This window comes from Athene noctua, chromosome 18, assembly GCF_965140245.1.
Source record: "Athene noctua chromosome 18, bAthNoc1.hap1.1, whole genome shotgun sequence".
Lineage (NCBI taxonomy): Eukaryota > Metazoa > Chordata > Aves > Strigiformes > Strigidae > Athene > Athene noctua.
The window spans coordinates 4,635,900-4,661,602 of record NC_134054.1 but is presented as its reverse complement, the minus strand read 5'-3'; the positions used below and the strand labels follow the sequence as shown (position 1 = coordinate 4,661,602).

The window sequence follows — 25,703 nt, the reverse complement described above, 5'->3', positions numbered from 1 at the left end:
CGAGAGCGGAGCGGCGGCATGCGGCGGCCATGGAGGCGGGCGGGCCGCGGCGGCGCCTGGTGCACCTGGACCTGAAGGGCGCCCCGCCCCGCGCCTCCTACCTGGCCGAGGTAAGGGCCGGGGGGCGGCGGGGCCCCCCCGCACCGGCCCCCCCGCCCGCTGACCCCTCCCGCCCCCTCAGGTGCTGCCGCTGCTCCGCGCCCTGGGCGCCACCGGGCTGCTGCTGGAGTACGAGGACACCTTCCCCTACGCGGGGCCGCTGGGGCCGCTGCGGGCCCCGCACGCCTACAGGTACCGCCCGGGGAGGGCCCGGGGGCGGCCGCGCTGCCGGCCCGGGCCCTGACGGCTCGCTCTGCCCCGCAGCCCCGGGGAGGTGAGGGCGGTGCTGAGCCAGGCGAGGGCGCAGGGGCTGGAGGTGGTGCCGCTGGTGCAGACCTTCGGGCACATGGAGGTGAGCTGCGGGCGGGCGGCGTCGCGCCTTCGACGCCTGGGAGCGCTGGGTTGGCTCAGCGAGGGCGGCGGCCTGGGGGGTGGCTTTGCTGGAAAATCTGTCCTAACTCCTGGTACTCTGGTTATCCGGCTCCTGTCAGCTGCACGCTCCAGACACCAGGGTGACGCTGCTCTGGCCGCCCGGTTTCCCTCACCCTGTGAGGTGACTCGTGGTCGGGGACACTCGCAGCACCGTGGAGCTGCAGCCGTGCCCCTCCTGGCCGTACCAGCCCTGGCGAGAGGCCTCGTGCTGTCCCCTGTGCTCTCACCCAGCTGAAACCCAGGTTTTAGCAGGAAAACCGTTAGCAGAGCCCTGGTGACGCAGGAGGACGCTGCTGTCCTCTTCATTTTGCGGTTCTTCCCCAAGCTCTCCTTTCTCTTGCAGTTCGTGCTGAAGCACAAAGAGTTTGCTCATCTCCGGGAGGTGAAGGCGTTTCCCAATGCCCTCAACCCACACAAGGAGGAGTCGCGGGCACTGGTCAGAGCCATGATTGACCAAGTTATGGCACTGCATGAAGACTTAAAATGGTTTCACATTGGATGTGATGAGGTAGGACTTCTCTTGAGCCAGGAACTCTTTTCTTGTGAGAAATGATGGTAAGGGCCAAGGCTTCCACATTTCCGTGGTACCCAGGCCACGTTTGGGTGGGAATTGGGGGATGGAAAGCACCAGTTCAAGCCAGTGTGAAAAGTCATTTTGACTATAAGTTATTTCAGTAGTGTGGGATGTCATTTATTGATCTGAGTGTAATATTGAAAGCACTTAAAGCTAACCTGGCATTTGGTTTTAGGTAAAATGAGTATTTGAAGCGAGATATCAGTTAGAGGTCTTCATTAAGAATCATGTGAGTTTTGATGTAAGATGTTGGCTCATTGTTCTGGCCAACTTATTCAAAGTAAGCCCTTTTGTGATGGGAAGTGTTTGTTGGGGTTTTTTTAATCTCTTGGTAGTTTGTCTCCTTGAGGAGGAAAACCTTGAGTTTTCTTCTTTCTCAGGGCTTCTTAAGACCATCCCTATGGCATGCAGATCCCTGAAATTCATTGTGATCACCCTTAACTGTACTGATAGTTTAACATTTTGAATCCTGTTGTTTGGGAACAAATGGCAAGGTTAGATGGGGACCTGCAAGTTTTTATAAAGCAAAGTACTGGTCATGTAGAATAAACGTGGTTTAGATAAAACCTGCGCTAAAACAACAGAGTTTAAATGCATATTCAGCTTAACAGGCCCAGATCCACTCTCTGCATAGGATCAAGTGTGCTGGGGCCATACTTGCACACGTCCCCAAGTCATTTCTAGATTCACATACAAATGATCTCCTTCCCCAAGATGGGGATATAACTCAGAACCTTATGGGTTGCTAGATTTGAACTGAGTAAAACTGGTGAGAGCTACTTCCAAGAAAAAACCTTCCAAAGGCAAATAGAGCATGCTTTAATTATTCTTTAGTTATTTTAGTTCATATAGAATTCTTCTATGTGATGCACTTAGTCAGGGCCACAGTCTCCTGCAGACTGATAGAAATGCTTGCAGTGTCTTTGAACTGGGAGGTGCATTTGAATATGTCCACTCAGTGTGTCATGTCTTTGCAATAAGTTTTGAATATTGTATGATTTCATTACACTGTATCAAACTCATTCCCCCTATTCCTATAAAAGAAACCAGGATTATTTGTTTGATGTTTCAGGTCTACTACCTTGGTGAAGGAGAGGAGTCAAAGCAGTGGCTGCAGCAACAAGACAACACCCCAGAGAAGCTGTGTTTATCCCACATAAAAGCAGTTGCAAGTTGTGTGGCCTTGTCTTACCCCACTGTGACGCCCATCGTGTGGGATGATATGCTCAGAGGGATGAGTGAGGAAACACTGGCAGGTGTGTGACCAATGATGGAGTAAATCATATTTTGTAGCATACGAAAAAGTTTACAGAACCACTTAAAACTGATTTGTTGGCAGATGCAAATAATGAAAATAAGAAATCTGAGAATAGTTGAGATGTGATCCATTAGACTAGAGACTAGAGTTTTAGTCCTTGGCTATGTCACAGACTTTTTGTATGAGTGTGGGCAAGTCTCAACACATATAGTTTAGTTTTCCATCTGGTCATACACAGTGACAAACAAAACAGTCATCATGCAGTGGTTGCCATCAATTCCATTTTCTTTACACATTAAAAAAACCAAACCTATTAGCATTTATAGTCTCAGTCTAAATTTCTATGCCTCTCACCACCTTTTAATGTTAGTTGTTGCTCTGTGCAGCATCTGCCTTCAATGGTGCAGACTCACACAGAGAAGCTGCAACCCTGTGAGCATCTTTGACAGGACATGTGATCATAGTGCATGTCATGAGGAACTCTGATACTGAATTGTGGGGTAGCTTCAACACCTTGACATCATGAGTCTTGTTTGTTGAAGAACATGAAACCACTGCTAAAATTTGAGTAGTCCTAGAATAAAGAGAGTTCCAGCATTTTCAGGCTACCTTATGTGTCTGTTCTAAGCAGATTTAGCCAATACCATGAAGAGCTCTGTAGATCCTCCAGCAGTGACTGATCTGTTCATGGCTTTAGTAGTAGGAAATCATAAAAAAAAAAATGCAGATTGGACCCGTCTGCATCCACCAGAGCAGCACAGCATCTAGCTAAGTGCACTCTACTGCCACGGGCAATAACACGCTAAACAAATTGAAATGGGATGCTGTTACAAAATTTCTGTACAATTTACAGCAGTTTCTCTAAGGTTAGGTTTCTCATGTTTAAAACTAGTCAGGGAGTTGATTATGAAGGGATTTGAAGATAAACCTCTATCTTTATTTGAACTTTAAAGGCATCTTGAAAAGCTAAGTTCTGTGCAAGCACAGCTCAGACAATCTCCAGCTTCAAGGGTGAATATTTCCTTTGAATTTAGCTGAAGTCTTGTGTGTAGTTTGCAGCTCTGCCACTCGAACCCAGTAGGTATACTGAGAGATTCAGGGGACTGAGATGGGCTTGGCATGAATGGGATCTCTAATGAATGGTCACTGCTGCTCTCTATTAGTGGTTTCAAGATGTCTAAGGATTTAGTGGCCCCTGACACGTGAACCCACGTGTTCAAAGCCCTTGGCCAGGTTGAAAATCCCCAGGGGTACTTCAACTATAAATGCAGAATTCTAGTGACAAGTCAGAGTTAGTTCTAGTCACGTGCTACTGCACCAACAATATGTATCTTGTTCTCACTTTTAACTGGTTGTTTTCCATTACTTAGAAGAACCCTTTCCTTTCAGAGTCTGGGGTCCCACAGCTTGTACAGCCAATGATCTGGGACTATGCAGCAGACCTTGACGTGGAGGGCAAAGGTTTGTACTTCTCTGCTGAGCTGCTTAGGCGAAGCAAAGAGCTGTTACCTGTTAAGCAAAACAGCCAAACCAAGATAGTATGATTAAAACATGCCTTAGTTGCACACCAAAAAATTCTATTTTTGTTAAATTGCTTTTTGTTGCTTTAAGAGCATAAACATAGCCCTTGTTTGATCTCAAATAAGAGTTGCTATCACTTATTTTCTTTTTCTATTTATGCTTCTCCTATGAAGGACTTGCATTGTCTGTTGCTTAATTCTTTTTAACAGGGCTATGGAATCACTGGTGAAAGGCTGAGAGGTTTTTCACAAGCACTGTTACATTAACTCTGCTTGCATTAAAACCAGTGGAAGTAGATAGCTCTGTATTGAACAGCTCTGCAAAAGAAGCTTCAAGGCTTCACACATATATAGAATTCAAAAGAAAAATTCTTACATCAGGCATCTAACATGCATACAAGTATTTCATTGCTGAAAGAAGAATCAGTTGTCAGATGTTGTGCATGCTTGTTACATGCCTTAGCATTGAAGCAATTTAGCAATTCAGGGGAATGGAAGACAGACTGGGCACAGGAAAATAGGAGGGCAGTCACCAAACGGGTTACTCAGAGAGAATGTCAATTCTCACATTCTTACTGATGCTCAAAACTTGATGGGACAAGGCTCAGCAGCCTGTTGTAAGCAGACCTGGCTTCTTCCTAATTGGAGTATTACAGTCAAGGATGAAAATAGAGAAGAACTTGTCCTGTAAACATTCTTTTGTGTCTTAACTGCAGTGCATCTCATAGAGAAGTATCGTAGATGTGGCTTCTCCAAGGTGTGGTTTGCTAGTGCTTTTAAAGGAGCTACAGGAGTGAATCAATCTCTAACACTTATTGGACACCACTTAAAAAACCATCTTCAGTGGCTGGAAGTGGCAAGCAATAGCCCTGCTGATGTCCTTGAAGGTATCGCGCTGACCGGCTGGCAAAGGTAAGGAACATCCTTTTAGATGGTTCCAGGGATCACATGGAAGCAAACTTCCACCCAAAAACTCCCCAGGAGGTACAAGCAGGCTGGGGATTTAACGGGAACTGCGCGACCCTGCAGCCCTTCCTGTTGGTTACTGCTGGGCTGCACCCACTGACTACAAAGGGTGGATTTCAGAGTTCCAGTCAGCTGCTACAGCATTAATCAGCAGGAGCAATTGTTTTGGCAAACACAGCAGACTGGGTTTGAAGGCTTGAATGTACTTTGTGCCACCTCGAACTGCTTATAGACAGCATAGTTAATGCGTAGTGTGTATCTCAATGTCTGATGTGAATTCAAATAGAATGAAGTTGCGTAAGAGGGAAAATGTTAATGAAGGAGTAAAAGGTTTTTATGCAATACTCAGGAGGTCTAAGGGAATACCAGACAGCTGAATTCCAATTTCTGACCCTAATTTGCTTAAAGTAATTTGGTTTATATCTATTCGTATTAGTAAAACAGGAATGCTTAGTGTTTCAGAAATAGAAGGTCCCTTCTCCGAGACAGAAACTTGATGTTTCTAAAGCTCTTTGAATTTTAGTGATTGAAATATTAAAACTTCCCACTTGTCTAGTATGTTCTAATGGTAAAATGTCTAATTAATGATTGTTTTGTTATTTAGGTATGATCACTTCTCTGTTTTATGTGAGCTTCTTCCTGTGGCGATTCCATCATTGGCTGTATGTCTGCAGGCACTAAAGAATGGTACAATGACAACTTTATTCTCTCTCATCTAATGCCTAGCACAAGAATGAAGTGACCTTGCCCTAAGGTTGGCATAGGCTTATTATATTTTGAGGTGGTTTGACTATCTGATCATGGTATGAATTATGAACAATAAGTTACACATATTGCATGTTTGCAATACAGAAGCAGAGAAGCCTCTTGGCTTAAGTATTTTAAAACAGCCATAGTATACTAATAATTTACTGTGTTCAAATGGTCACAAACTTCTTCATGGTTATTAAAAAAAAAAAAAATTAATCTGATTTGCTTTTGGAACTGATTTGAAACATTACTGGTATATAAATGAGACTGATTTGATTTAGATCTTGTTTACATGTGAAAGTTGTTTTAATTAATTAATTAATTTCTTAATATTGATCTAGGAAGTACACTGTCTGGTAAAGTACTTCTTGTAGCTTCTGGTTTATTTACAGGCAGTTGCCAACAGAATTTTTGTCTTTCTGCATTTCTTATTTTCAAAATAAAAACCCCACAACCTACTTGTTTTCAACTAAAGCACTAAAAATATTCAGCACCCTGAATGGAAAGCTCATATCTAGGAAGTGCTTTACCTAGCACAAGACAATTGTGTGAAAGACAATGGACTCCTCCCATCCCCAAACTTTTTTCCTGTTCTATTTCCATTTTACCTTTTAAAAAAATCTTCATCCATGAGAACTGCTAAGCCAATGCAGAGTACTCCAGAAAAACACTCTTTTATGAACATTTTGGATATTTAGGCTCCTTATTTCCACTGTCTTCTGCCAGGTGGCTATTCTGAAAAGATTAAAGAAAATGTGGAAAAGCTCCTGGGAATGTCCAACCTGGAAACTGATACTTTCATGAGGTAAAATTCCAGCTGCAAAATTCAGATGCTTCTCAATGCATGGTAAGTTCAGAAACTAACAGAGCCTCTTTGGACAGCACAGTCCTGGGGACCTTTCCTGGGAGCAATATCCTTACACTTGTGACGCAAGTTAGTTTCTACCTCAAGTCATCAGTGGATGAACTTCTTGAAAGGAACAGGTAACAAGGTTTATGTTGATTCTGTGGCTGTCTGCAGGAGTGTTGGAGCTGTGTCATCTCAAAATGGGGCATAACTCCAGCAAAGTGTTTTAAACATCAGGCTCTGTGTTTCAGGCATCACATCCCTATATATTGACACTTCAGCAGAACATAAAATTTAGATGCAAATTTAAAGTATTTCAGCAGAATTCCTAAATACTATGTGATGCCTTATTTCAGGAATCTAGCTCTTTCCTGAATTAAATCTTACTGTTGTTTAAAGTTAAAATTATTTTTTTTTAATGGTGTGCTTACAAAAAAAGGAGCTTGACATGAAACTTAAACTGCAGCAGATGATCAGTTATTCTCAACTGCCAGGAACAGTCTTTATAAGCTAGTTCCAAACATACATAGCCATAAATTCACTTACTCCTTAAGCACTATCTCTGTTTATGCAAAAGTTCAGCTAAAGCCCTGTCACCTCCCTGTCACCCTACAAACACGTATGTCACTGCTGTTTCAAAAACTGCTGATACTGACATCCATTTTCAGATATGTCACAGGCTGGTTCAGCCCCTACCACAGAAAAAGGAGGATTATTCATCCCATAATAATGCATCACTTCCAGCCAGATGCAGTAAGGTAATGCCACTTATTTTGCATTATAGGGGAAATAAAGTCTGTCATATTTTGGACACTCAAATACATTCAGTTTTGAGTCACTGCCTCTTTCTGTAATTATTTTGGAAGCATCAGTGGAAATCAAACAATAGGAAGTATTCATAATATGGTCTTAAACAGAATAACATGTTTATCTGCCTTCTGTTGAACAAATTCTTTGAATACAAGTATAAAACTGTTCTCCAAAAAAACTCCACAAGCCTTGTGTTGGAGTTACTCCCTTGCAGACCTCCTGCATCTTACAGCAGTTGTTAGCCTCAGTGGAGCTCACCACAGACCAGGTTCCAGGCAGGGCTTGGAATAAAACCAGACCCCTTTCCCCTGTTCCCTGTCACCATGTGCTTTTCAGAACTTATCCTAGACATTATGCCAATTCATGCTAAATGGCTAATTTATACACTTTTTGCTGTGATGAGGTGAATATCCAACTGCATCTCCTCTTCCTGATAAAAACCATAACTAAATTCCCAACAAGTCTCACAGTGGGTTTCAGTTACACTTCAATTGTGTATAGTGGGTTTTTTGAGCTCACATTTCAGTACTTTAAAAGTCATTGTGTAAGAGAAGTGCCGAGATTAATGGTATTGAAACACAAACAACATCAACCTTTTGCCATCTGCACAAAATCAGGTCCTTTGAGCTCTTAGCTTCTTTTCCTGTAAAGCCATTTTAAAGACTACTCCCTTTAAAATGCCCAGTAAGCTAGCCCTCCCTTGAGGCAGAGCTCACCTGCAAATGTGATTGTTTCTTCCTTCTGATTTCTGCTTAGTCTTCTCTCCAAGTGGAATGCTGTGGTGCAAGACCTCCAAGCAGCCATGGAACAAGTTTTCCACAAGTGTACTGTAGAGGAGTGGATGGAGGAGAACGTCCACCCCAGCCTACAGAAGCTGCAGCAAGTAGTGGATGATTTAGATAAAGCAATAAAAGCACAAAATTAGGGGCATTTCAATTAGCCTGTCTTAACCCATGGGAAAACAGGGCTAGTTGAAATCAGCAACCAGTCCTAGAGCTAGAGTGTGTCATCTTGAGAGTTGATGCAAGAACTGTGATTAAACAAAAGTGACCTGAAGGCATAAAGGAATTTATTAGTGTAATAAGCTTCAACTCTATTTTAATTTTCTGTTTTAACACATTGCTGAGCCTTTAATCACTGGCCCTGTAAGTCAAACATGCTCCCCTTGCATAACAGAATGCAGGAGTGAGTCAGAATTCAGCTGTATTACAAGGCAGGAGAAAAAAGCAGTTTCTTCCAAATTCAGTATTTGTAGTAATAGACTTTCTTACATAACAATGGCCTGGAAAAGTTCTACAAATTCTACTCTAGTCAGTAACCAACATGTCCTCCCTCTACAATTTCCATAAAAAGAAAGATTTAGGATACTTTAAACATGCTTTAGGTCTGTATGTTCTGTACTGTGACTCCTTCATCTTTCAGCTGTTTAGGGAGATGTCCTGCTCTTCCATCATGACAAGTCCTGCCACAGCATAGAGCAGTTGATTTGTTCCAGATTTTGGACTTTTTCAGTCCTTGAAATATGTAAAACCATTGGTCTTAAATCCAGTTTTGATTAGCCTGAGGACAGGAAATTAGCATCCAGCTTTTTGCAGAAGTCTGAGCAAGAACTGCTGTCTAGATGCTCATGAGGTTACAGCAGATGTATTAAAGAACATGTACAGAGCAAGAGGGAGCTCCAGAAAAGGAGCTGCTTACCAATAGTGAAGGTGACACTTGGACGTGTAGGGAAAGCTGCCTTAACACATTGAGCTTGACCTTTTACCAAAGCATCATCTAAGCTAAGCATAGTTTTACCCCCACAGAAAAGCACCATCCCAGTCACTTTAAGGCACCTACTTTGCTATGTAAAACCTGAGACTGCAGGTTCATCCAAATTTGGAGCAAGACTGAAGTCTACTGAGTATGTGGGAAAAACATTTAAGTTTTATTCTGCTCTAATGTTGAACTTATTAAATAAAGTATAGCAATATATTTTGTGGACATAACTGGAGCATTAAGATAATCACAAGGGAAAATAATTCAAAAGTCTAATAGTTAACTACACTACCATGAATATTCAAAATATTCTTTACTTGTTTGCTTCATTTATTGGTTTCTTGAAAGTCTTACTTTGGAAGCACAGGTATTGAAATTTTCTTGGAACAGTCTATTATAAAGAGTATAGCTCTAGATACAGAAAGTACAGTAAGTACAGCATAAGACAAATCTTTAACTTATTAAATAAGAGCTAGAGGAGTTAGGTCCACATGTGGGTTTTTATTTAAAAAGAATCAATTGCTATGTATACCATAACTACAAAAGTCACATACCTTGAACTAAAAAAGATCTTAATTTATTTTACTTTAATAAATCCTTTGCTACTCAAAATGTTTGTAGAAACTTGCCTTTGTTTTGCACATGGTATGTTGGTTTGGTTTAAAGGGGGAAAAATGGAAATATGTTCACCCATAGAGTTGGTTATATTGGCTTCTATGAAATTGAAAGTGGACTGCTGTAAAAGTGAAAGCAGGGTCAGTAAGGAGCTGGGTACTTGGGCTTCCTGGACTCTGTCCTCTCCCCATTAACTCCTTCAAGTAGGTCTGTGCCAAATGGTGATTCACACAACCATCAATATAGTTTAATACATTTTAATGAAAAATAAAATACTAGTGACACAAAACAAGTTATCAAAGTTGATTTTATCAATGGACTTGTTCTAAAAAGACAATATACAAGGCCTTGATGAAAAGTCTACTTGCAGTTTTAAAGTAGAAAAGCGATTTCTAAACATTTTCTGGAAGTATTTTTGCATCTCAGCAATCTACTAGTGTCAGAACTAGCACTCTTTACTATGTAAACCAGCTTAGGTTTTGTTATCTGTGTAACATCATAAATATAGCACAAGAGTCAGAGCTCAGCTATATGGTAGACATATTTGCATTTTCTTTGAGACTTGCACAATTGATCCTTGTTACTGGAATATCTTATTCTGTAAAAGATCAGAAATTTAAATTATAGCTGAGATGATGCAGCTTTCTCCCTTTGTACAACATGCAGCCTGGTTCAGTGTGACAGCTAAGGCTGTGAACCTGTCCAGCCACACACGTGCAGGTAATTTCAGATGTGCTGCTCGAGTTTTAAGCTGAAGCATCTGCCAAATGCCATTTATGATACATTTATATTAAAGGACACAGTAGAAAGCACTGGCTTTATGGAGCAGGAGTTAGATCTAACTAAAGATCTTTTACACAAGTTTTCAAATCATTTGTAAGTCAAACTACATCTGTCTAGTCTCAAGTTACTAGACAGCCCGAGATGCAAAAACTAACAAATTCACCTGTAATACTCCTAGAGGAGTATTTCACATCATTCCTTTTAATACAAGCCACTTTACATCAGGCACTCATAAGACTACATTTACTGGGCCTTTTCAGTATGCTAGGTCCAAGAGAAGTGAGGAAAACCATCCAAAAAATTCTTCAGCAAAATGGTGAAAAGTGGCAGGAAGAGGATGAGAGAGAGGACTAGTGGCAAGAGGGAAGAGTAGAACCTGTCCCAGGTTAGAACCTGCTGTTCTAGACAGTTCCTTCAAGCTGAATCACATCGCTGAGGAGTCCACAGACATGGCCATAGACAAATCCATGTTCACAACAATTTGCAAGTTAATTTTCCATGCAAGTTACTGCAAAACATGAAAGTCTGGCTGTATCGTCCAAGTACAAAAGACAAACAGTTTTTGAAGACAGGAAGCCAAAAACCTGGATCAAGGGAAATACACATCAGCCTGTGATACACATTCATGTGCAGCATCCAACTGCCAAGGCCAGACATCCTCTGCCTGCACTGTAGGTCAGCATCAGACGCAGCTCTCGGCTGTCCATACCAGCCAGCAGTGCCCAACATATGGCCTGCAGGCAGAGCCTGCAGCGTTGGAAAGATTTACTCAGTCCCGCTTCACGTAGCTCAGCCTACGGAACTCAGGTTCCCATTTGAAACCGTACTCGTCTGGATGGCAACGGAGCTGCCAAATGCAAAACGGAAATGGCACAGGAGAGGATTACACCAGCTGTTCCAAGTGAACGGCTGAGGAGTCAAAACATTTCTCCTTGACACACATGGCATGCAGCAGTCATCCCTCTCCTACCCACCATCAGTAGGGTACTGAGGTGTGAGGGGGACACTAACGAACATCTTTAAAGATCTGATCGTTGGACATCAACTCAAAATGCAAATTATTCCACAGAATATATTTCAAGCTGTTTTATATCTTACTATAGGTCATTCTCCTTTCTAGGGATTTGCATTCTAGGGATTGTTTTAGTCTTTGTATAATGATAGTGCATAGTCCATAAGTATATACATTACTGACATCAAGAATGTACAAGCTAGACAGCTCAGCAGAAGCAGGGTACATGATACAGAGCAGGGTTAGATCAATAAACGTACCTTTCCAAAGCTGATTTAACTGGAAAACCACAGCATGGTTTGTATTGTCCACAGCATATTAGCTCTCATGGAAACAAAAAAAACCCCAAACCCCACAGTACAGCTAAGATTGAACACAGGTAGCTTTGTCCATTTCATCCACGGTCAAATCTCTGGACTCAGAATGTAAGTGCAATGCACATCCACACCATGTACTCCCTCTGAATATCCTGGCTACAAAGCAGCAGTTATCTGCAGGTTGAGCCCTTCTGCTTACATTATACCACTAAATAGTTATGGGTTTTTTCAGTATTTCTTACTGGAAGTCCTTGGAACACTTGACATTCTCATTTTACACAATGGGGTTAAAAAAAAAAAGTTCTCCCAATTCCCAATCTCATTCTCCCCTCTCTAAAATAAGTGGCACCTAGGGCATATATTACACTGGATTTAAATTAATTCTCAAAGTGTTACACCCTGCAATTTTTTAAATTTTTTTTTTAAACAGGTTTGACAATTATTCTTAGCTTACAGCTGTGCTTCAGAATAAAGGTCAGATTTAGCTAATTGTCTGCAACCTAATTTTCTGACAGTCATACACAGCAGCTTCCCAATTCCAGTGATGTGGGGCAGATTGAAAGCCACATGATTAGCCCACCAACTCAGAGGACTTCACAAGCATGTTTAACAGCAGAGGTCTGCTTTGATACCTGATGTGATTACAAACTTCTTTTCCTGTTTAACAGAAATGGACCCACTTTTGTGCTGCAGTCAAGCTGCACCAACAGCTGTCTCCCCATTACGGTTTGATCACCCTTTCAAACTGGCAGTGAGAGCATCTGTCTCAGCTCACATACTAAGTCTAAATAGCTGGAAGTGAAATCTTGGTACCCGTTCTTTGGTCAGATAACCATGTGCTTAGTTTCAGAAACAGCTGGAACACACAACAGGACACACCTTCTGCTGAGATCTTTTCATAGCTTGCTTTCTATAGAGGTAGAGTGCTTTGAAATAAGAATGCAGCTTCAAGTCCTGAGAAAACTGCTGCCAGAAAACATCTGCTGCTGGCCAAATATAAAAGCAGACCACACAGTTATCTTGTACCCCCTTCAGATCTCCTAGGAGTAACTGTGTCAGTATTTTCTAATTAAGCTCCTAAGATCATACAATTCCTAAAAAAAACCCCTAGTGAACTCTAATGTCGATACAGGCATGATGAAGTTTTAATTCCAGATGGAACATGTTAACTAACAGAGGTAGCTTTTCCTTCAAAAATATATTGGAAAATTCAAAAATTCATTGGAAAATTTTAACTATGAAATCATTGGTCAGAACAGAGGACACTACATACCTGGAGTGAAACATGGGTCATGTCAAATTTATCCCAGCTATCTTAAAAAGACTATTTAGCACTTTGGTATCATTTCAAGTGAGGAAGTACTAAACAAATCTAGGCTACCATGTTGTTTGACATCAGTCTTTTCCCTACCTAAAGTAACCAATGTGCTTTTTTTCCTTTCTAAATACACAGTTAAAATAGTAAATGTTGAGGTCTAGAAAAAGGTTATTCTGTCCTGGGGTAGTCTATGCCCAGAATTTAAGCAGAACAGGATTAAGCTAAAATATCCCAAAGATGTTGAATCATCGTGATCATTTTTCTTTACTAATTATGGCTCCTTGGCAAGTTCAAGAAAAGTAAAACAATATAACAAGTTGATCAACCTGGTGTTTCCAATTCCAAGACAGTCACACAAACTTTTAATTTCCACTGGTATCTAATGGCAAGTCAGTAGTAGAGAATATGTAAGTGCCACTGTTCTGCATCACCTAACTGCATAGATCAAGCTGCTTAAATCCAATTTAGCAATATATTCAGTCATTTATAAGATTTCAAGAAAAAGCTCAATGCATTGTGTTTGAGTTACAAATTCAGCTCTTCCACATCTCATACACTGTACCTGCAGCAGATGTTTGCAGTAAGCAGAAGTTTACAGGTGTATCTCCACTCCATTAACAGGAAAGCAACAAATGATTTCAAACTAATTCATTAATAAATAACTATTTCTAGACAGGTATGATGAGCTGACAAAGTTCAAAAGCCAGCAGTGTCCACACAGAGGAACTAAGGCAAAGGAGCAAACAAAACAGAATTTGGTTTGGACTCTACAACAGCAATACGGGGAGTGTGGATCTTGAAGCAGTTTAGCACTAAAAAAGGTGCCCTAAGAGAGATTCCTCCCATGGTAAATGCAAGTGTAGAGAAATGCCCAGGTTAAGACTGTGAGGGATTTCTTTTTCTGAAGAACCATCACTATATTTTCCAGATGTTTGAAAACCTCTGCTTTCTTCAGCTCATGATGACTATTAATATTTATCCTGTGGTTCATCTGCATCGCTAGCCTCCGTTTCGCTGCTCTGAGAGAGATCTTGTTGGCTCTCTACTCTGTCCAGTTCCAGAAAACTAGTAATGAGTTTGGCAACTGCTTCCACATCACTGTGGAAAAGAAGAAACAGAGTGAGTGGTACTGTGGTGTTGACAAAACAAGAACAAACACACTAATTTTTGAGAATAACCACTTGAAGGGCCAGTCAACATATGGTATAGAGCATGACTGACAGCATCCCACTTGTGAAGGTGTATCAGGCCAAACCATTACTTCCACATCAGAACAAATCAATCCTTTTCCCACAGTCCCTGCTGCAAGATTCCTTATTATTGATGCCTAAATCCTCTGTTAACTGATAAATACACTGTATGTTTGCAAAATAGAATTAATCCCCTCTGCCACTGCACAGCTGAGCTAGTGAAGGTAACTATAGCAGACATGCAGCACTAAAGGGATCTTGGATATCTAAATGTGAGCAGTCTCCTGATGGGAGATGTTACCCAAGTGTCTGCAACTGAAAGCAGTAAAGGGTTTTAAAAAAAGTTAAACTGAGTAACACAAGACCATATCAGCACGTATGAAAACGGAGTTAAGATGAGTCTCAACAGTTGGCAATTACTGACCCATACGATTTGTTATTCCCCACCTTACACTTCTAATAAAAAAAAAAAGTCCACACAGCACCTTCTACAGCCCAACACTGCACTCTGAGTCAGTGGGTGGGAAAATCCAGTGACAAATCGTAGCACAACCAGGTAACCCTTCCCAAAGTATCGCACCGTCTCCTCTTCCACGTTCACATCTCGGATCTCGTTCAGTAGAGCCACTACTGTAAACAGATGTGGAAAACAAAATAGTCCATTAGCATTAAACTCTCAGCACTGCTACTAGTGACTTGTGTGACTGGGACTCCATGCTCTCGAGGACTATTGCTCTGATCCCGTGCAACCAGGGCAGTCCTGCAATAGCGCACATTTGCTGAGCTGTTCAGGCAAAACAAACAAGAGGAGACTGCAGCACGTGTTAGCTGGTATAGACTCTCACGAACAAGATATACTGCCTCTCAGGAACTGGGCACCATTAGTTTATTGCTTATATTTCACACTTACTCTAATGACAGTTTTAACTATTTTTCTGTACAGAGTAGGTAAACAGTTATTAAGGTTAACAAGATAGAACAAATACTGAAAAATTTAACTGTTCAGAATATCTGCTGATCTCTGCATCCCCACATTAATAGTACCTGAAACAGGTACTACCAAGTAACCTCTCAGGAAGAGATGTGCTCAGCTCCAACATATAAACATACCCTAAAGAAAAGTTCAGAAACATTAAACATCCTTCTCTCCACATCTCTTATCTTCCATCTCCAAAATGAACTGTTTAAAAATCAATTTGCCTTAAGAACATTCCAAATGTTGCCAGTTTTCTAAGTATATTGAGAGTTGGTGTGATTTAGACTAGCAAGTAGAATTTTAAAAATCTGACATTGAAGAGGATCCTACTTTTAGTTTGCAATGGAGCTCCTGTCTCACAGTGACTCAAGCAAGTCACATACTATACTTTAAGAGAAAGTTTAAAAGAAATGAGATACTGCATTAAGCTGAGCCTACTGAATATGCTGTTTTAAATGCATATTATATATCTGCAGGATACAACACATCTGCTTGCATATGATAGCTAAAGATTTGCCTGATACCAAAACCAGATTAGTTGACAGAAATCTCAACTCCTGGATCCAAAATTTAAGTTCTTCCACTAGTTCCACCTGCAAAGCAGGCTAGCCAAGGGAAATATAAACCTGCATATTAACATCCCAAAGGAATGGCTAAGACTATTATGGAAAGCAGTGTGTAAGGTTCGTTATCTTGGATTAAAATAACTAACAAGATGCATTCAGCACCCTAACCTGGAGAAATGTTTGGATCCTGAAAGACAGATTATTACATCTGCTGCTTGGGAACAAAGCAGATCTGGAAATACATGTGACTAATTTGAGTACAGAACTCCAGAGAAGCCTATCAAATGTGTGCATTTCCTGTCTGCTCACCACATTTGCTACCACAGATCCTATGTCTCACCTTGTTCGTTGCCTCCTTTTGAGAAGGTCAGTATTTTTTTGTAAAGATTGAATGTCTTCAGGCAGACTGTTCCCTTGTTCTTATCAAATACAGCTTCCTGTGAAATTGAAAAGTAAAAAAATCAACATTTTCTTAAAAACACCATCAATAGCTATGCTTCAAAGTAAAATAAAAATAGTCACGTGGGAAAATAATTTTGATAACAGAGAAAACACATAGCTACTTTAGAGATATTCCTCTATTTTTAGGCTGTGAAAAATCGCGATCTTGCTCTTGGCTTTAAAAGAGAGTTTATCATATCTCCTGGTGGAAGAGTTAAAGGTGGTTTCATTGCCCCTCTTGCCACATTCTTTGTGTAATAAAACTGTGTGGAATCAAATCTGAACAGTACCTTGGAGCTCCTGTAATTTTCATTACTGGTGTATGCATTTGGCCTACAGTATAAGCATACAGTGAACCTAAGTTCTATTTACACTTTTCACTAACACAAGTCACTAACTCCACCAAAATTCCAGTGTTGTGCTATATGGGCCAAGCTTATACCAGATTTAAAATATCCCTGACAGTTAGTGAAAAGAGGATGTCTCACATGTGTGGGTTGCTTGTTCTAATAACAACTTGGGTTGGTGACAAGCCCGTATAATGGGTTATTGCTCTCAGTCCAACTCCCAACAAACCAACATCCACAAGATTATAAACCAGCTTCACAAACACCACTCTTTTCCCAGTGGCAAACAGCTGAGTAGCCTGGAAGGTTAGACCTAACCCTATTTAATGGTCATTCTGTCATTAGCTGGAATGTAAGTACGGGTAAGCACAAAATCATGTTGTAGCAGCTGAATGTGCTATTCTTTCTCCCTCTTTTATATAAGAGAAAGAAAAGGCCACAAACCAGTTTGGGGCAAGTGTCCCCTTAAAAGCATTCTTATGTTTAGCTTCATTTTTTCATGTTTGTGTAGTGAAAGAGGTGTTGTCTCAATTCTAGTCCTAGTCTAGCAACTCCAAAGGGTTTACTAGAAGTGTAACCTGTCTGTTTGGACTGAGCAAGTGCATGGGGCTGCTGGAGTCAGCATCTACCAACCGTTTCTGAACTTGCACGACCTCATTTCCCAAGTTCAGCATCCTACCTCCCACTGCTCCAGATTCTGCGCTGCCACAAAGAAACACCCGGCCATATAGAAGAGTTTCCATGCCAAGCTGTCTGCAAAAAAAAAGAACAACTTTAGGGATTTTTTTCCTTCTTTGCTATTCAAGCAGTTTTAAAAGCAACATGCTCCCTTTAAAGGCAACAAAAGGAAAAAAGATTTCTCTGATACAACATTTTTGCCCTTAATTGTAATGCAAGCTATTTGACAGCTCTCTCCCAGGATAAAAATACAGAAACTCTTCACATATTTTTCAAATATTTCATCTATGCTGGGCTTCAAACCATGCAGAATTGTAAGCATATGTATTATTGACAAGGTTATAACATCACTACACATCTTCCTCTTCCCTAAAAGCAAAGGCATCTTGAAAGGCATCCACAAAACTCTCAACCTGCTCTCAACCACCAAATATTTGTGCTCCAGAGGACAAGGGCGAGGGACAATAGAAATTCACTGAAGCAAACATGTTTCTTTATAAAAGGAAGCAGTCAGCTCTCTTGACAAACAAACATTTGCATTTTATGTCCTGGAAATGTTTACATACAGCTGCCTAAGCAATTTGCTTACTCAGGCTTTTACTAAAAGCAGAGTAGAACTGTGCTCAGTATTGTTTCAGAAAACTTTGTTGCAATGTCTCAAAAAAAAAAAAAGAAAAGGCTGATACAGCTGCTGTCTCAAGCAGCTTTCACTGGACTTTGCTCTCTAAATAAAAATACATTGATTATATTGGTAGCATATTCCTACATACCATTAAGTTTTAAAATTTGATGTTAACAGGATGCAGCAGGAGAATCACAGGACAGCCTTCAGGATAAATTCCATAGATGGAAGGACACCTGGCATTTGGTGCAGTCTGCTCTATTGCAGGGGGGCAGGAAGCAGCAGTAGCTGTCTGTTCTCTAAAGGTGTTTTTATGAGTAATCTCTGCTAGTGATGATTTAACAGTTTCCAGAGAAACAGAGCACTTCCATCAAAGGCAAGGTAATCATTTCATTATGGTGGCAAACAATCATTATATGTCTTCCCAGGAGAGTTGTGAGGACCAGCTAATCACATTTATAAAACTCACTGAAAGTACAAAATACCACAGAGTACTAAATATCATTATTAAAATTACTCTTGCAAATGGAAAGGGAGGCTGAGTAAGAAATAGAGCATTAAAGCACAGTAAGTCATACACGGGCAACAATTATGATTGGATTTTAATATTCATGCCACAAAGTGTGATAGGTACCTACACTGACTTTGTATGGCCAGACAGAAGCTGAAGAGAAAAGTCATCAGCATGAAAAACAGATCAAGAGGAAACAAACAATTCTTCAAAAAAATTACAGGCCATTACCTGCACTATAGTAAGCAGCAGCCAAACCGATGGAGGCTATTCCTAGGAGGAGAGGGAAAGAATTAGAACAAACAGCTCAAACCATCTAAAATTCCCTGATGAATAACACATGAATAATCACAAGTTCTTCACTTTTCAAAAAAGGGACAAATATGATTGCAACATTGATCACTATATGAAAGTCAGTTATTTCTTCTCTGAACTCGGTATAAAAAAAAAAACCTCCCATTCTGCAGAGACAGTAAAAGCACAGGGACTTGAGGTTAGAAATAAAAAGGTCATGACAGAATCAGGAACAGAACTTCAGAGGGACTCTCAGTTTAACCATTACGCTATACTTCCTCTCAAGTGCAGTACAACTGTGGGCATGCTAACACAAACACTACAACGGTTATTCTTCCCCTCTAAGTGCTCTGTGGAGTTAAAAAAGAAAACTTCTGCAATAAAGTTGTGTCAGAAGCTGCCAGCTCCGTTCTCCCATTGAGGAGGAAGCAGCGAAAGAGTGCCTCAAGCCCCAGAGGGTTTGCAGCCGCAAAGATCTTGTCTCAGTGAGAGTTTGACAAGACATCACTGTAAGCAATGACAAGGTTATAGCATTACTGCAACCGGATCTACTCAGCTGGAAAGCAGGATATGCTGTTTTCCCCACCAGCTCTCTCAGCGTGGTCCTAAGAAGTTCCACTGCATTTTTTTCTGCATATTCAGTAGTGTTTAAAAACAGACACCTTTCAGAACATCCTGTATGACTTCCTATTGCATACACACAATGCCGTTAAGAGTTCACTGTCAACCACACGCAAGATCTAACCTCAACATCCCTCAACTGCAGATTTTTCTGTTTCTGAATACCTAGATGTTTTTCAATGTAAGTATGCATCCCTTTCAAAAGCTTCATATTTATATTGCTATATGGCACATAATAAACATTTTTCTTGATCTTTCAGGACCTCCTTAAAATTGTATCCATGAGCCTCTGAGCTTCTGCTGATGACAGACTGAAAATTTATCAGTCTCAAAGTGAAACTACCACACTGAGGAGACTTCGCATTCATTTAGTGGCTACACTAAAGGAGAAGTTCAAAGCATGACGACTCTTCTTCTTGGAAAAATGCTTGAAAGGCAGCCATCTCTCATTAGAGGCTCTTTCAGGAATTTATTCTGTGACTTCCTTCCCTTAAAGCAAGCTCTGAAACAAACTGAGGAGTATTATGGCCTTACCAACAAAGAGAGACCATGATCGGATGCCAGGTGACCTCTTCAGATGAAGATAAGAACTTGTGCGGTTTTCCACCAACATGTACATCTTCAGAAGAAGCTCCCAACAGCCCAGTCTGACTCATGAAACCTCACTGGACAAAAAAAAAAAAAAAAAAAAAGATAGGTAAGATTTTAAAATAATTGTCAACTCCAACACGCTCCCTTCCTAGCATTTTTCAGGACTTATCAAGTCTCAATCTAGACTATAAAAGATGTCCAGGGTAAGGACATAGTCTTTTCCTCACAAGAACAGCAATATGCACACTAAAAAAAACTGCAAAGAAAAACTGTCACATGAAGACTTGCACAACAGAAATCTGAACTCTTCAAGAAACTTCTCACTTTGGGGGTAAAAGTCTCTTCCTTTCTATCACAACCACATTCCAGAAGAAAATGTGAAAAACAAGAACCTGGAACAACGTTGTTGCTAATTCATGCAGCACTTCAAACAAATAAAAACAAGAGCAATGGAAAGTTCTTTAACTTCAATTTTTCTGCTAACTGCAAAGGCTGCCATGATGGACATGGCAGGTGATGCAGGACACCACAGTCTTCTGCAACACAGAGTTGCGTCTCTCCCCCCTTTGACAGACCAGCAAGGGTTACAGCCTCAGCCTAGCACTGCCCGTGTCACATAATGCCGTATATGGCATTCCCATCCTTCAAGCCAACTCAAGAAAAGAACAGTTTTCAACAAGTTTGTTTGTGTCCCCTCAACAAGACCATGCCTTCAGCCTAGACAGAAAGTAACAGCAGAGATAAAAATAGATGGGTACTAATGAAAAATAGTAAGAGCTGGGCAATCCCATGCAGTATTTTAAGTAAGTTTTTTACTATCTACAGGATAAAATTGTTTTAATTCTGGCATGATTGTGAGCTTCTTAACCTAATACTATTAGCACAAGCATAAGGACTGATTTCTACAAGATGCAAGAGGCATACGAGGACCAGCTGAACAGGTTTGTCACTAGAGAAAGGACAGGCTGCTTACTGCCTTCTCTTCTACAAACTGGTAGAGATGCTTATTATTATGAAGACCACAATCCAGTAAAGGTAAATAGGAAGTGAAAGAATGTGCTAAGCATCATGTCATAATGTTAGCAGGTTATATGTTGGCTTTAAGCATGGATTTTTTCCAATTTGTTCTTTTTTGTTACAGCCTTCATACCACTTAAGGTAGTGGGTTTAAAACTGACTTTCTCAAAAGGGATTTCTAAAAAGGATGTCTACTTTTCTAATTAGTGCAATGAAGCTCACACTGATAGTGTGAAGCATTCTGGGAAACGCAGGAGCATTAAACACTTCATTTACTGTTGAAGACAACAAACACCAACTCCAATTGACTCAGTACTTAAATTATTAAATACCCAACTCTTCTGCCCACAGAACCAGATTGTAGGAGGTTGGCATTAAGCTGTTAGCTGCCCATGACAATGTGTTTCCAGATGAATACCAACATTCGACAGGTTTTTTGAATAATCATGAAAAACACTTAATAGAGCAGGCCCAAGCACACCCAGGTTCTTACAGAAGAAAAGTACGTGATTCTTAGTCCTTTAGTCATCTTGCTGTTCTTAGATACTACATGACACTCCTGCAATTCTGCATCAACTGGCTAGTTTAGAAACAGAGCTCCAGGGGATTTTTTTTCCCCATTTAATAAAGCAGATTTAACCAAGTCTTTTCATTTAAATAAAAAGCACCTATGACTTTGCTTTTAATCTCTTAGCAACACATCTAAGAGAATCTGAACCCAAAAGCGACAAAACCACTTATGCATAAGACACACTGCATCTCCTCCAGAAGCCAAGCATCAAGTTTTAAATTTCAAATTACTCCAGTGAGTTGCTCTCAATATATTGGAAAATATTTCTGCACATACAAAGCCTTCTCCTGCCTGCAACCTAAAAAATACCAAGTTATCAAATATGTAAAGATCACTGCAGAAATGCGGCCGTAACTCACAAACACCGCAACCTTACTTGAAACATAATTCACATACATAACAGTTAAATCCATTAATGCAAACTTCGCTATATCCCCCCCATACCCGCTCCGTAAGTTCAATCACGCAAATGCCAGCATCAGCTTAACGTTGGCCACTCAAGAATCAATGGCGTCGTCTCACAGAGGTTGCTGCTTGCAAGGTAAGTCCCTCCGGGAATAAAAAGCACCAAAGCAGCTTCTTAAAGTTACACTTAACAAAGTAAGTCATGAACGTGCTTTTCAACGAACACAAAAGTTTCACTATAACAATTTTACGACTGCAAGAAAGAAAGATAGATATTTTGGGGCAGCTAATTTTGCTTGAATTTGATGCGTTTGACATTAACCTGATCTTCAGCACCAAAATAAACATCCACATGCTTCCTCCAAGCTGAGGGTGAGTAGCCAAAGGTACCCAAACAAGCACCTTCTCCACAAGTATCAAGCCAGGACCAGGCGCCGGGCTGAGTCTCTTTCTCCCAACGCTGCACCTGCCTCCCCCGGTGACACCCATGCACTGACCGGTCTCCCTCGCTGAGCATCCCGTCAGGGAAAGGCTCTGAGCGCGCTGCCAAAACCAAAGGCTCGTTTTTTCCTCCCCCACGTGCGGCCACCGCGAGCCCTCAGCCGGGACGCGCCCGCAGCGGCCCCGCCGCACGCCCGCCAGGCCCCGGGAGGAGCCGCTGCCGCCCGCGGGGCTCCGGAGGGGCAGCCGGCGGCTCCCCGAGGGCCGGTGCAGCGCGGCTCTCCACAGCGGGTCCCGCCCGGCGGGCCTGCGCCGCGGCCCCCCCACCGCCACATCCTCCCCGCCCCGGGACGGGCCGGCCCCTCCAGCCCCGCCGGCGGTACCTGCCCGGGGCGCGGCAGCACACCCGCACGGACGCGCTTTGAATGGGACGCCCGGCCGCCGCCTCCTGCAGCCCCGCCGCCCCGAAGCACAGAGCGCGGGCAGAGCGGCCGCCGGGGCGGGCCGGCGCGACGCCCGGCGTAGGGAGGATCGGATGCGCCAGCGGCCATTTTGGGTGAGGGCGAAGGTTTGAGTAACTAACCCTTCCCTCCCCGCGGGCCCGGGGTGTCTGCGTGAGGGGAAAGGGAAGAGTTTCACCCAAGATGGCGGCTCACTGCCCGTATTCAAGATGGTGGCTCACCTCGTGGATGCTGCCTAAGTAAGAGCGTCCATGTTTCCTTGGGTTGCGTGGCTTTAACTGTGTTAACAAAGGTGAAAAGCTCATGTGTTGGTAGAGGAGAGAGGTGAAATGCTGTAGGGTGAGGTTGGGTGTGAGGAAGAGATTTATCAGGCACAGTTGGTGGCAGTTTACTAGATGTGCTCTGGGCGAGGTAGTCATGGCCCCTTGCATGACAGGGCTGCATGGTGATCCAGGCAGAGGGGCAGGGGAGGCTGGGGGGAGGCTGTCTCTGTGATGGAGACCCTCTCTGGGCTGTTACCCCTGTTCAACCAGCCCTGCTGCCTATGGCTGCCACGGAGGCCAACGCACCTCAGGGCTCTCCGTGGCAGCCGGTGCGTACCTCACGCTTGGGGCACCAGCTGTCACAGAGCACATGTCCTGTGTAGCTGTTATTCACTAGTACCTTTGTGTCTGTTCAATGCAGTAGAGTGAGGTTTGTAAGTGATTTCCCAATGTTACAAAGTTGTCTCAAGATGGCTGCTCAGAGAAGGCCTGCTTCTGGGACCTCGATTCACAGTGGCAGCAGCACAAAGCCATTGCTTCTCTGCACTGGGTGTGTCTCTGTCATACCCCTGTGAATAACTACAGGTGTGTAAGCAGAGCTGACTTCTTTGCTTGAAGTTTCCCATTCTTACAAATGTCACTCTTGATACTTGTGAGGGTTTTTGCCGCTCTTGCTTTTTTTTTGCCAGTCGTAAATTACATCGGTGTTGCCAGTTGATGTTGTTTTATCACAGGTTTTGTAATACTTGGCATTTTTAAAGCTTTAGCTTTCAGCACTGATAGTTACAATGGTTATAATAATTTAATGCAATGTATTTTTGGATAGCTGTTGTAAGTCTGAACGGAATCATGAAAAAAATTGATGCCATTGTTCAAAAACTGGGCAGAAATTGCAAAGCAGAAATTGCAGTGATAATCTTACAGGTTTAACACTGATGTCATGGCTTGTGAATTGTATGTCAACTGAAGGCTTGGGCTTGGAAAATCTGTTGCTTGGGGAGGAAAGTTTCTAATTCACTTTAAATACTGAGGGACTTCCCTGTTGTGGATAGTAGGCTACATTTGAAAAATCCTTTGTGTTTCTAGTTCAGTTAAACATCATTCACATGTGAAAGCTGTTTCTGATCAATCCACTAGAGCAACTGTTCGTGTCATCCTTGGAACAAAATGGATGAAGTGCAGACATCTATAGTTTAGCTTAATTTCTTAAATTCCCTTTATGTGAGCCAATGTATAACTTCATCTATAAACAGTATTTGGTCCTCTCTCAGTTGCACAGTAATGTGGTCCTTCCTGAATGACATATTAAATTTCTGGCTTTTTTCTTAATATGAATCCAGATACTCCAGAGTGTTTGGTCAAGGCCATAACATGGTAGAAGTTTGTTCAGCTGTTCCTGAACATCACTGTTGGTGAACAGTAAGTAGCTAAGGTTTTGTTCAGACAGTGTCTTTCATAATAGTCCAGAGTGAACTATTTGAAGATAGGGGAGAAAAAACTTCAGAGTCCATGGTATAGACTTAACTGACTGTAAGTAGTAGACAATACAAACTGATCTGCAATTTTTGTGTAACTATCTTAATGGGAAAAGGCTATGAGGAACCACAAGAATTAATTGGCATGCTTGTGAGTCATGAGGTACCAGCTGCTGGATTTGGATATAAAATAGGAAGTAGTATCACATGTTCTTAAGTCAAACAAGCAGCTGACTGAGTCTTCGGAGAAAAAAATTATTATAAGCAGTTGTCAGTCAGCTTTTATAAGCAGCCAGTTTCTCCAGAAACCAAGTGTTAAGCCATTTTGAGTGATATAAGACAAAAGATTTCTTGTGTCTAGAGTACAGTGAAATAGGTATGAAACTGATCTATCCCCTCCCCTCAATATAAACCACAAAGCATATCATTCAGTTTTACTCTTGTTACTAACTACAGAAATATTAGCAACTGTATACTTCTCCAGTTCTGCAAAGACCACAGTAAGATAACCTGATATGACTTAATTATGAAGTTAGAGAGAAATTATTTAACACACAAACAATCAAGCCCTTGTCCAAACTAGGATGTGGCAAGGATCCTAGTGAGTTTCTGCTATTGATTAATGATTCTTACAACATTTTTTCTGCAATCATCTGGGGATTTTACACCAGCACTTTGAAGTATGTAAGTGATGTTATGCCTACCAATTAAAAAAAAAGAAGAAGAAACACATTTTAAAAGCTTGGTCTTGGACTTAAAGAGCAACATGAATTCCAAAACATGTTGCTGCAGAAACAAAAGCTATTTGCCAGAAGAGACATTCAGAAATACGTAATTGACTATTTGTAGACATCTTGCTTGATAATATAAAAATAGATTTTTATAAGGCATTGTTTAGTAAATACACTTGTAACTTTTAAGTCATTGATCTAAACCCAAGAACATGTAAATATAACAGAACTGGTCTTTATTTTGACACTACCTATATTTCTGGTTCTTTTTCCTAATTTCAAACCATTTTCCTAAATATTCTTTCCTAGCTCCTTATACTTTTTTTTTTTTTTCCTCCCGAGGTCTTAAACTTAGAAATTCAGCTGTGCCGTAAGCATGTGATCTTATTAGCATGCCAGGATAAAATTCCTAGTGTGCCTGATTTTTTAAACAGTTTGTTGGA

General features: G+C 41.4%; 2 protein-coding genes across 10 annotated transcripts in view; one reads left to right on the top strand and one right to left on the bottom strand.

Moving 5' to 3' along the window:
• The first annotated feature begins 4 nt into the window (after positions 1 to 4).
• On the top strand, positions 5 to 9,848 carry HEXD (hexosaminidase D). 4 transcript variants are annotated; one of them, XM_074922335.1, is made up of 12 exons: positions 5 to 110; positions 182 to 291; positions 364 to 451; positions 875 to 1,039; positions 2,178 to 2,363; positions 3,755 to 3,824; positions 4,600 to 4,795; positions 5,454 to 5,536; positions 6,326 to 6,404; positions 6,482 to 6,583; positions 7,115 to 7,204; positions 8,013 to 9,848. In XM_074922335.1, exons 1-12 carry the CDS (start codon positions 30 to 32, stop codon positions 8,179 to 8,181), a joined length of 1,419 nt encoding a protein of 472 aa, XP_074778436.1. In that variant the 5' UTR covers positions 5 to 29; the 3' UTR covers positions 8,182 to 9,848. The 4 variants fall into 4 exon arrangements, with proteins under 4 accessions (XP_074778436.1, XP_074778437.1, XP_074778438.1 ...); XM_074922336.1 differs by lacking the exon at positions 6,482 to 6,583 and having other exon boundaries at positions 2,178 to 2,361; positions 3,753 to 3,824; positions 8,013 to 9,845; XM_074922337.1 differs by lacking the exons at positions 182 to 291; positions 364 to 451 and having other exon boundaries at positions 18 to 110; positions 2,178 to 2,361; positions 3,753 to 3,824; positions 8,013 to 9,843.
• A 55-nt stretch (positions 9,849 to 9,903) lies between these two features.
• The window catches only part of CYBC1 (cytochrome b-245 chaperone 1), a 19,442-nt gene continuing 3,642 nt past the window's right edge, over positions 9,904 to 25,703 (bottom strand). The window contains exons 1-7 of one of the 6 annotated variants that reach the window (XM_074922348.1): positions 22,914 to 22,944; positions 19,840 to 19,970; positions 18,622 to 18,663; positions 17,259 to 17,332; positions 16,132 to 16,228; positions 14,735 to 14,879; positions 9,904 to 14,157 (exon numbers count right to left, since the gene is read on the bottom strand). In XM_074922348.1, coding sequence (XP_074778449.1) covers positions 14,028 to 14,157; positions 14,735 to 14,879; positions 16,132 to 16,228; positions 17,259 to 17,332; positions 18,622 to 18,663; positions 19,840 to 19,924 — 573 coding nt within the window. In that variant the 5' untranslated portion in view covers positions 19,925 to 19,970; positions 22,914 to 22,944 and the 3' untranslated portion in view covers positions 9,904 to 14,027. The other 5 variants (XM_074922346.1, XM_074922344.1, XM_074922343.1 and 2 more) reach the window with 5 other exon arrangements.